The sequence below is a fragment of the Cebus imitator genome, unplaced genomic scaffold (genome assembly GCF_001604975.1).
Source record: "Cebus imitator isolate Cc_AM_T3 unplaced genomic scaffold, Cebus_imitator-1.0 Scaffold117, whole genome shotgun sequence".
NCBI lineage: Eukaryota > Metazoa > Chordata > Mammalia > Primates > Cebidae > Cebus > Cebus imitator.
Window position 1 is genome coordinate 3,929,734 of NW_016107432.1, and position 10,257 is coordinate 3,939,990.

General features: G+C 62.2%; 1 protein-coding gene across 1 annotated transcript; it reads left to right on the plus strand.

The window, feature by feature from the left end:
• The first annotated feature begins 6,312 nt into the window (after positions 1 to 6,312).
• Positions 6,313 to 8,281, plus strand: CUNH4orf48 (chromosome unknown C4orf48 homolog). Its single transcript, XM_017539019.2, has 4 exons — positions 6,313 to 6,402; positions 6,650 to 6,801; positions 7,030 to 7,118; positions 8,172 to 8,281. Exons 1-4 carry the CDS (start codon positions 6,335 to 6,337, stop codon positions 8,235 to 8,237), a joined length of 375 nt encoding a protein of 124 aa, XP_017394508.1. The 5' UTR covers positions 6,313 to 6,334; the 3' UTR covers positions 8,238 to 8,281.
• The last annotated feature ends 1,976 nt before the right edge of the window (positions 8,282 to 10,257 follow it).

A 10,257-nucleotide genomic window follows, 5' to 3' on the forward strand; every position in this document is an offset into this window, starting at 1 on the left:
TAGTGGAGACGGGGTTTCACCATGTTGACCAGGATGGTCTCGATCTCTTGACCTCGTGATCCACCCGCCTCGGCCTCCCACAGTGCTGGGATTACAGGCTTGAGCCACCGTGCCCGGCCTAGAACAGTTTTCTTGAGCTAATGGTCTGCTTATAGTAAAACTGCAAGAGGTTTAGATTTTTAATTCTCTGCAGCACTGAGGCCTGTGCATTATTCTTGAGTTCTTGTTATCCATCTATAGACTAGTCTATAGCTCCTCAATTCTTCTAGATTCTTCCATGAAATTACTAAAATGAGAACTGCTCTAAAACTCTATGAACTGAAACTAGGTGAATTTTAAGGAACAAATCTTATGCTCGACATATGGACCACACAGAAAATTCACCACACCTCCAGTGCTATAATCAGAGACATTCAAATTACAAATCAAGATGACGGTCAGCCGCTGTGGCTCACACCTGTAATCCCAGCACTTTGGGAGGCCGAGGGTTTGGGGGATCACCTGAGGTTGGGAGTTCAAGACCATCCTGGCCAACATGGTGAAACTCCATCTCTACTAAAAATACAATAATTAGCTGGGCATGCTGGCTCGTGCCTGTAATTCCAGCTACTGGGGAGGCTGAGGCAGGAGAATTGCTTGAACTAGGGAGGCAGAGGTTGCAGTGAGCTGAGATCATGCCATTGCATTCCAGCCTGGGTGACAAGAGTGAAACTTCATCTCAAAAACCAACCAACAAACAAAAACTGGACTCCAGGTAGACATATCTGGAGGGCCACTCCCTCCACACCTCCCTTGTCGCTCAAATGTGGGTAAAAGGGTTTGGACGCTCAGTCTGCTTGCCATTTACTTCCTCCAGTGCGGAACCAGAGGGGCCATGTGGAATAGGTCCACCCCGCACCCCGCGACAATCAAAACCTACCTATAGGATGATCAATCAGTGATGACTCTGGAGGAAAATCATGATCAAAAGGGGGAAGTGTGAAAGTTGTCAGAATAAAAAGGGAGTCACTTCTGTTAAAACAAATACCAACCAAAGAAACACTGGCAAATGGCAAATAGAGGCAGGAAAGGTCATGAGGGGAGGATTCTCGGCATGATGCCTAATACAAAACTGTCACAAAAGACTGCACAAAGGCCACCCCGGCCTTGCACAAAAAACGCTTCTGTGAGGACATCTGCCCAGCGACTGCCTGCCCACCTTGAACTGGTTCACCTTTGGTTATCGATCCCTGTCACCAAGGATAGTTGTCTCAAAACAATTATGTGATCCTCACCTTTTATTTAAAAACCTGCTTTTGCTTACCTCCCTGAATCTGCACATAGCTTTCTGTGGCTGGGACGTTCCCATTGCGACGCCCTCTTCCCGAATAAACACCGTTTGCTTGCAGAGCGCATGCACTGCTCTTGGGGTTGGCAGTGCCCTCTCTGCCTCTCCCTACCTGATATCCTGGACGAAATCCGAAATCCGTCAGCGACTCCTGTGTGCTCCACCTCTCCAGATGAGTCCCCCATGCAGGGGAAGTGAATCCAGGGTGAGGGCTGGTGGGGGTCCCGACTGATAAGAGTCAGTGCTAGAGGGTCTGTGGGTACATCTGCTCCGGAAGGAGAAGGTCCCTCAGACGTCATCACAGATGGAGCCCAAGGCAGGCATGAGACAATGGATCTGGCCTCTCTGGGATCCCTGAGGGGAGTGTCCAGATGCCCCAACCCACACGTTGCCCTACAGTGCCCAGAACCTAAGTGAATGTGGAGGGGCACAGGTTGGGCAAGCTGCGTGATGGGTTCATTTCCGGAGCCTCCTGCTACCACTACTGGTACCAGATTTACGCTGACCACTCCCGTACACCCAGCCAGGCTTCAGCTCTGAGCTCTGAGCCCATGGCCGGAGGGCTGACATCTCAAACTTACAGTTACCAAGAGGGACCCACAGCTGGCAAGCCACTCTCCCTGCACCCCTTCACTTTCTCATCCCTGAAGGTGGCCCCTGTGGGCGCCCAGCTCCTCCTTTCCAATTCTTTTTTTATTTTTTATTTTTGAGAGGAAGTCTCCCTCTGTCGCCAGGATGGAGTGCAGTGGCATGATCTGAGCTTGCTGCAACCTCCGCCTCCCAGGTTCAAGCGATTTCCTGCCCCAGCCTCAATCTCTTGACCTTGTGATCCGCCCGCCTCGGCCTCCCAGAGTGCTGGGATTACAGGCATGAGCCACCGTGTACAGCCCTCGGTTCCTCCTTTCCATGCAGCCCACCCCCGATAGCCAACCACCTTGCTTCCTGCCGTCCGGCTGCAGGCCTTCCTGCAGTGTGCCCCCTTCGCTCCTTCCACCCAGTGCCTGGGCTGCCTGGAGCCCTGGGGAAAGCAGCTGGTCCCCGGCCCCGCCTGTGTGGCTGCCCCTCCCGCCTGGCGTTTCCCACCTGCTGCGGTTTCAGCTGCACTGGCCTCTTGCTTTGCCTGCCCTGCTGTGCGTCCTGTGCCCCTAGGCCCCTGGCAGTCATGTTTCCACACTAATGTGTGCTGTCGAGACGTCTGGCACCCTCCTAGATGCTGAAGATTTGGCAGGGGGAGCAAGAGAGACACAGACTCCTGTACCCACGGCCTCGCTCTTCGGAGGCTCACGCCTACAGCACGCGGACGACTGCATGGTCAGATGCTTCCCCGTGGGCTTGTCCTGCATATGGCAGGAGTTCTAGCAGCAACCCCGGCCTCTACCCACTAGAGCGTCTCCCCGACAGTTGGGACAACCCAGAATGTCTCCAGATACTGCCCAGTCTCCTGGAGGGCAAAACTGCCTCCCCTCCCCGCACTGCCCTTTAACGCTACTGGACACAATAAACAAGCCACAACTTCAAGAAAGTCCATAGTGAGAAGTGAGAAAAATGAAGATAGGGTGGGGTGCTGCTATGGCTGAATGCCTGTGTCCCCCCAAACTCCCATGTCGAAGGCCTGGCCTGGAGCATGCTGTGTTTGAAGACGGGGCCTCTAAGGAAGTAACTCAGGTTAAATAGTCACAAAGGTGGGGCCCTTATCCAGTGGGATGAGTGTCCTCCCAAGAATGAAGGGGCTCGGGCTCTCTCTGAGCACACACACTTGGCCCAGAACAAGGTTCTCACCCCAAGCGGAAGGGGCTGGGCCCTTGGTCTTGGACTTCTTAAATTTCCGTTGTCAGCTCCAAGGTCTGCGGTGTTTTGTTATGGCCACTCATACAGACTCAGACAGGTGGGCTGGCGTGGCGGCGGAGGACTCAGGGTGGGGGGAAGACACCAGCGAGCGGGGAGGTGGGAGAAGCCCTGGCCATCTGCAGGACCCGGCGGGTCTCAGTTGAGGGAGGCTTGCAGCCCAAGCCCAGCAACTGGGCAGGGGAGTGGGTGGGGCATATTGGGAGAGGACAGCGGACTTTGAGGGCCCTCCCCCATGTCAGGGCTTACACTTCCATTGGAGGTGAGATGGACGCTGTGGAGCCTCGTGCACAGGGGCAGCATTGGATGTGGTCCCAAAGGCCCCTCTGCACTCACAGCAGCCAGGGGGCCCATCCACAGCCCAGTGGCGCCTGTGCTGCCCACAGAGGCGGCAGGATCGCTTGAGCCCAGACTGGGCAACATCGAGACTCCGTCTCTTAAAAAATCTAAGAATTGGCCGGGCGTGGTGGCTCATGCCTGTAATCCAAGCACTTTGGAGGCCAAGGCGGGCGGATCACCTGAGGTCGGGAGTTCAAGACCAGCCTGACCAACATGGTGCAACCCCGTCTATAAATAAATAAATAAATCTAAGAATTAGCCAGGTGTGGCGGCACAAGGCACTCTGTCTCTTCAAAAAAAAGAGTCAAGGAGAGGACACTGCATTAAGTGAAATAGGCCAGTCAAGTCGCAGAAGGACAAACACTGAGGGTTCCGCTTAAGTGAGGGCCCCAGAGTGGCCGCATTCCAGAGAGGAAGCAGAGGCGGGGGAAGAGGATGGATCACGGGGAGTTACAGGTTAAATGAGGGCAAAGGTTTGGTTTGGGAAGAAGGGGAGAGGCCTGGCATGGCCGCACAGCCATGTGAGCGCGCTCAACGCCGCTGAGCCGCACGCTCGAAACTGGTTAACATGGGAAGTTTATGCACACTTTACCAGCACTTTAAAATAAAGGTCTCCTGACTGCCTTGTAGAGACTGGACCGCAGGGGGCTGGAGGCAGCGAGACAGTGAGGCTGCGACTCTGCAAGCCCAGGTAAGGGGCTGGTACCAGGGAGAGAGAGGCGCGGGGTGGAGAGGACTTCCGTGGCTCTGGGGTTGGCGCTGACAGGGTTTCTGGAAGGGTGGTTGTGGGCTCAGGGAAGAGGACGTGGACAGGTGGGGGACAGGTATCGCCCAGCAACATGGGGCAGGCGGAGGGACAAATGGGAGGGAGGGGACCCTGACCCGGCAGGATCGGGCTGGACACGGAAACCGGCAGGCGCTGAACGGCTGGAGAGGTGCGGGCCGCCGAGGGGCGCCAGGGGGAATCTCAGCCTGTTTGCCAGAGAGAACCCTGGGGTAGCGACTGTGCCTTGGGAGGAGGCGGCTGGGCGGGAGCAAAGGTGCGCGTGCGGCCCGAGGGTGCAGCGAGGTGCCCAGGAAAGGAGGGGAGAGGGAGTGCGCGGCCGTCGGTGGCCAGACTGGATGGTTGGACGCAACAGGCCCGCAGGCCCCGGGTGCCGGGGACGGGGAGAAGGCGCGCGAGGCGTGTTCGGGGCGGGGCAGTGAGGCCGAAGGCAGCCCGGTGCCATCCAGACCCTGGGGCAGCAGCGAACCCGAGACTCCTGGCGACCCCTACGGCACCGCTGTCCGCAACACCGGCGCTCAATGCCCAGCCCGCCCCGCTTCTGGGGAGGCGTTTCCCTTCCCCGCGTGGACGCGGCCGTCTGTGGGCGGTGGGGGCAGGGGTGGCGGGAGCAGGCCGACAGCGGGCGCGGCATGGGACGGATGGGGAGAAGGACGCCTGCGGCCGGGCGGGTCCTCGGAGCGCACGTCCCACCCAAGGCTCCGCGGCCGGCGACCGCGCTGGACTAGCCCTCTGCGGCCCCCGCCCCACCAGGGGACCGCGACCGCCTGCTCCGGGCTCGGGGCTCCGGGTGAAGAAGAGCGCGGAGATGCGCACTCGCCCAACACTCGGGACGGCCGCTGCCTCCCCGGCGTCTGGACACCCGCCCGCAGCCCCCACCCGCCCCTCGGCCCCGCCTGCGTTTCTGCGCGCTGGGGATGGAGCGCACCCCTGAGGCTCCACCAGGTCCCGAAGCCCGGCGTAAGCACCACATGGAGGAGGGAGTGGCGGTCACGGGCACGCTCCCCCACCTCACCCCGCCGTCCCACCCCCACTCAGGGTCAGGACCCTGCGTCCGGCCCGTGCAGGGGCGGCTCTGCCCGCGCGAGAAGCAGGAGCGTCCGCGGCCCCAGCTGTGCCGGGAACAGGCCCGGGGCTTCAGGATAGAGGGCGGCTCGCGCGGGAGGGGGTGCCCGAGGCTGGGGGTGCTGCGTGGCGAGCGGGGCGGCCTCCCGGGAGGGGTGCGGCTCCGCCCACCAAGAAGGGGACCTGGCGGGGGTGTGGCTCGTCCCGGAGCTCCCGGCCACAGCGCAGGTGGGAGGGTGCCTTCTGCGGAGGCCGCAGGCTCGGTCGGCGTGGGGCTGGGACCATCCCTCCCAGGGGCCCGGGGCCCAGACAAGCACTTGCGGGCGCCCCCGGGGGCCACTGGCGGCACGCGGCTCTAAGGCCAACAGCCCTGAGTTCACGGGGCTGAAACGGGCGCAGAGGCCGAGGACCTGTGCTCGGGGCTCCCGGCAGGCGGCTCTCCGGGCTCGGAGGCCACCGGGAGGCGGGAGGAGGACCTTGGGGAGGGGGCAGCCGGGAGGGAAGGAGCAGGCTGGTGACCCCCTGACGCCCGAGGATCGCGGCGAGGCTGGGCCAGGGAAGGGCCGGCCGGGAGGGGGCAGATCCCCCGAGCGGATTCCCCGGGCCAGTTTCCTCCTCCGCCGCCGCGACCCCACTAGCCCGCGGTCGGAGGCCAGGCGCTTGCATGCACCGCTGCCGCCCCTCGCGAGCACCGAGAGGCTCCCTCGGATCGACCGCCACGCGCCGAGCTCCAGCCGCAGGTTTCCTACTCCCTCAGCTTTGCTCCCACCGGTCTCGCTCCGGCGCCGCCTCCTCCAGGCAGCCCTCTAGACTGCATTGGCCGTGGGCCTGGACACTGCTCCCGGATGCAGCCCCAGGCCAGCGCGGGGCGCGCCCGATTCCCGGAGCGTCCCAGGCTGCTCGCGCAGACTCGGGTTTCCATGACGACGACGTGGGGGGGGACCCGGGCGGGGTCGGGTCGGAGCGCATGCGCCATGCGCGCGGGACGCGGAACGTCTCCCCGAGTCGCCCGCGCTGCTGGTCCCGGGGTCCCTGTACCGCGGTAAGGGCGGGGGTGCGGGCGTCCGAATGGGGGGTTTCGAGATCCGGGGCGCGGGCTGGAGGCTCGCTGGACCAGGGGACAAGCGTCCTCGGGCCGGGGAGCCGGGGGCGGGGCGGGGGCTCCGGGGCTCGGGGTGGGTGGGTCCGGGGCTCCCGGGCCTGCGGCGTGGACGCGGGCAGGGTGGCCCGCGGGGGGGACGGGGCTCACCGGCCTGGGGCGGGCGCCGCTGACCCCCGGCTGGCTTCAGGGCGGCCCCGTTCCCTCCGCCGGCCATGGCCCCCCCGCCCGCGTGCCGGTCCCCGATGTCGCCGCCGCCGTTGCTGCTGCTGCTGCTGAGTCTGGCGCTGCTGGGCGCCCGGGTCGGCGCCGAACCCGCCGGGAGCGCCGTCCCCGCGCAGAGTAGGTGCGGGGTCCCGGGGTCCGGGGAGCGGGGCGGGGCCGGGGCCCAGCGGGGAGGACGGCGCCTAGCCTTTGTTCCCGGGGGCGGGTCCTCCCCTTCTCGGGAGATGGTGGCGTGGGGAGTAGGGACGTGCGCTCTGCGGCTCCGGGTAGACCGGCCTAGGGTGCGAGGGGGCCTTGCGGGTGACCCCCTTTGCCCCCCCTCCACCCTGGCCCGCGTTCCCCCAGGCCGCCCATGCGTGGACTGCCACGCCTTCGAGTTCATGCAGCGCGCCCTGCAGGACCTGCGGAAGACAGCCTGCAGCCTGGACGCCCGGGTGAGTGCCCGCGGCGCGACGGTCCTCCCGGGCTCCCCGGGGCTGGGGAGGGCAGGGAGGGTGCGGAGGAGCCCCCCTTGGGGAGTGGGGGGTCCCTCAGCCTTCACCCCTGATTTAAGACCCCGCATCTATGCCCCCTCCTCTGGCTGGCTCCAGTCATCCTGGGGACACTCTGGACACCTGTCTTACCGATGAGACCCCGCCATCTCCAGCATGCTCTATTTCTAGCCCCTCCCCCAGAAGGCCCTCACCGGGCACTTTGTCCTGTGAGCGCCACTCCTGAGGGCTGTAACAGACCTGGACCCTGGGGAAGGACTATCAGCCCAATCCAGGATCTTCTAGGTGGGCAGCGAGGCCCTGGGACAGAGGAGAAACTGAGGCCAGGAAAGAGGATGTGACCAAAGTGTCAGGAATGGGGGTCAGGCTGGGAAGGGTGGCCTGGATCTTGCGTGGATGCACAGGTTGGCTAAGGCCCCCTCCAAGCCTGGATGAACAGGGGACCCTCAGGCCATGGGTGCCGCTAAAGAGTTCTTGTTTGTGCTGGGGCTTGTGCTTCTTCCTGGAAAGGGAGAATTCCAGGAGGGAGAAAGCAGGGAAGACCCTGCCTGGTCCCACCCCCACCAGCCCTAGTGTCCTTCTTGGGAACACTCCAAAGGGCTCGGATTGAGACATGGAGCCCTCTTCCCCTCATGGAGCCTGGAGCTGGGCTTTTGGGAGGAGCAGCCCCCACCCATCCTTAGGCATGAGGGTGAGAGGGAGTGGGAGACAGCGGACCCCTGAGAGTGCTGTGGGAGCTGGAAGAAGGCAGGTGGGCACTCAGGTGTGGTGTGGGCACCCGCAGACCGCAGGCAGGCCCTGCCAGTGGGAGCCAGCGCAGAGGGAAGGGAAGGCCAAGAGAAGGCTGGGAGGCTCTGGGTGTGGGGGTTAGAGCCAGGACCTCACGTTGTCTGTCTCAGGAGCAGGTGGAGATAGGGCTGCCTTGGGTGGGCGGGGGCCCTGGGGAATGTCCGTGGGCTGCTGGGCTGCACCCTCACACCTCTTGTTGCTTTGCAGACGGAGACCCTCCTGCTGCAAGCCGAGCGCCGCTCTCTGTGTGCCTGCTGGCCGGCCGGGCGCTGAGGACCGTGCTGCTCCCTGTCAATAAATGCCCAGCGGCATGCGTGTGTCCTGTGTCCCTGCTCTGGCCACCATAGCCCCTGCGTCGTCGGCCACAGCAGTCCTGGGTGGGGCCCCTCTCTGGGCTTGGGTTTCCCCAGCTGTTTCACCTGGGCAAGCCCTCTTGGTTGTCCCACACCAGCGCCCATGCGGAGAGGTGGACACACATGTCCGTCCACAGCGCCCTGTGCTTCCTCAGACCTGCTCCCCTGCCTGCCTGCCCTTGTTTTGAGGCTGGAGAAGTGTAGAAATCAGCCTGAGCCCTCTGAATCCCCAGAGCAGCTGCCCCAGGGCTGAGCTCCTCCAGGGTCCTGCACCGCTGAGCTGGTGGACCAGGCTGCCTGAGGCTCCTGGGGAGAGAGGACAGGGCCACTCCCCACAGCCTCAGCTCCCCTGCCAGCTCCCACCTGCAGCCCTGAGCCTGGTTCCTGGCCACCAGGGAGCCCTGGATGGGAAGTTGATGTGGCCGCGCTCCCATCCACACACCTGTGCACACAGCACACAGACCTGTTCACACAGGCCTTCAGGTGAAGCGAACACCTCCCCCTTTCCATTCATTCTGTAAATGCTTTTTCGGTAAAAGTAGAGCCTTTTATTGAAGCCATACAGGCACATGGTTAGAAACAAAATCATGGCAACAGCAGGCTGGAGGTGACTGCCACGTGCCCTCAAGACTCGGCCGCTGGGGCTTTGGTTCCCTGGCCCTGGCGCCTCAGCCTGGCACTGGTGGAGCTGGATGTGCCTGGTATCTGCAGTGAACAGAGTCCTCCCTTGGAGCTCACACACCTGGAGCGACTGAGTCAGGTGTCAGCTAGGAGGATGTCTCTCCCCTCTAATGCAGGCCAGGGAGAGCAGGGGTCTGAGGTCACTGCAGGCCCCAGGCAGGGTAAGGTGTAGGGCAGGAATCAGCACCTGCTCAGAGGTGGGGAGGCTGAGCCTTCTCTTTAGGGGTGTGGCCTGGGCAGTGCTCACATCCCATTGGTCAGTCTTTCTCATGTGGTCTTTCTAGCTGCAAGGGAGGCCAGGAACGTACCTTATTTCTAGGGTTAGATTGCCAGATTTAGCCAGTCAACTCCAGGAACATCCAGATTCTTGTCTATCCCTGCAGTGTTAGGGATTTCTCCCACTACATATTGTTTATCCAAAATTCAAATATAACCGTGTCCTATGTTATGGGCAGCAGTGAGCCTGGCACAAAGTGAGGTCTCCACCACTAGAAAAGACGGGTTCTGGAGCACACTTGTCACGGAGCCCTGGCGAGGCACCCTCGGATACAGTGGGGGCATGAGCCAGGCTCGGTTGCGGGGTGCTGGGTGAAGAGGCCTCCCCCTAGTCCTTGTGGGGCTGGGGTAAGGACAAGGTTTGGAGACAGGAGCTTCTGGCTGCGGGTTTGCAAGGGACTTGCGAGGCTTATGAGGAAGTGATGGCAGTCGCACTGTGGAGAGCGGCCACGGCAGCAGAAGCCACTGGATTCCAGGTGTGTTTGCAAGTAGAGCCTGTGGGATTTGAGTGGGGGATGGGAGTGGTCAGGGGGGTCCGGGAGGCCACTGGGCAGGTATGCCTGGAAAAGGAGCTGGAGAGGGAAGGCTGGGACCCCCATGGCCTGTTCCGGGACAGAGGAGAGAAGAGGGCCCTGAGGGGCAATGAGCAGCTGTGAGGCAGGAAGAGAACTGAGCCGTGTCCGGGCAGCCACAGGTGTGTCTCATGCCCCTGAGGCCCAGTAAGGCCCAAGAGGACGACAGGGTCCATGAGGGGCGGGGAAGGCCTGAGAGGAGCAGAGCAGAGCAGAGCAGAGGGAACTTGGCTTTAAGCGTGGACAGGGCCAGTGCCATTCACGCTCAGTCCTGGAGCCACAGTGCAGCTTTCTGGCCAGGGCTCAGCAACTCAGGGATGAGTCAACCCTGGCATGGCTGAGCAGTGACCTGGCACTGCAGTCTCTTTCTGGGACACTTTTTTTTTTTTTTTTTTTTTTTTGAGACAGAGT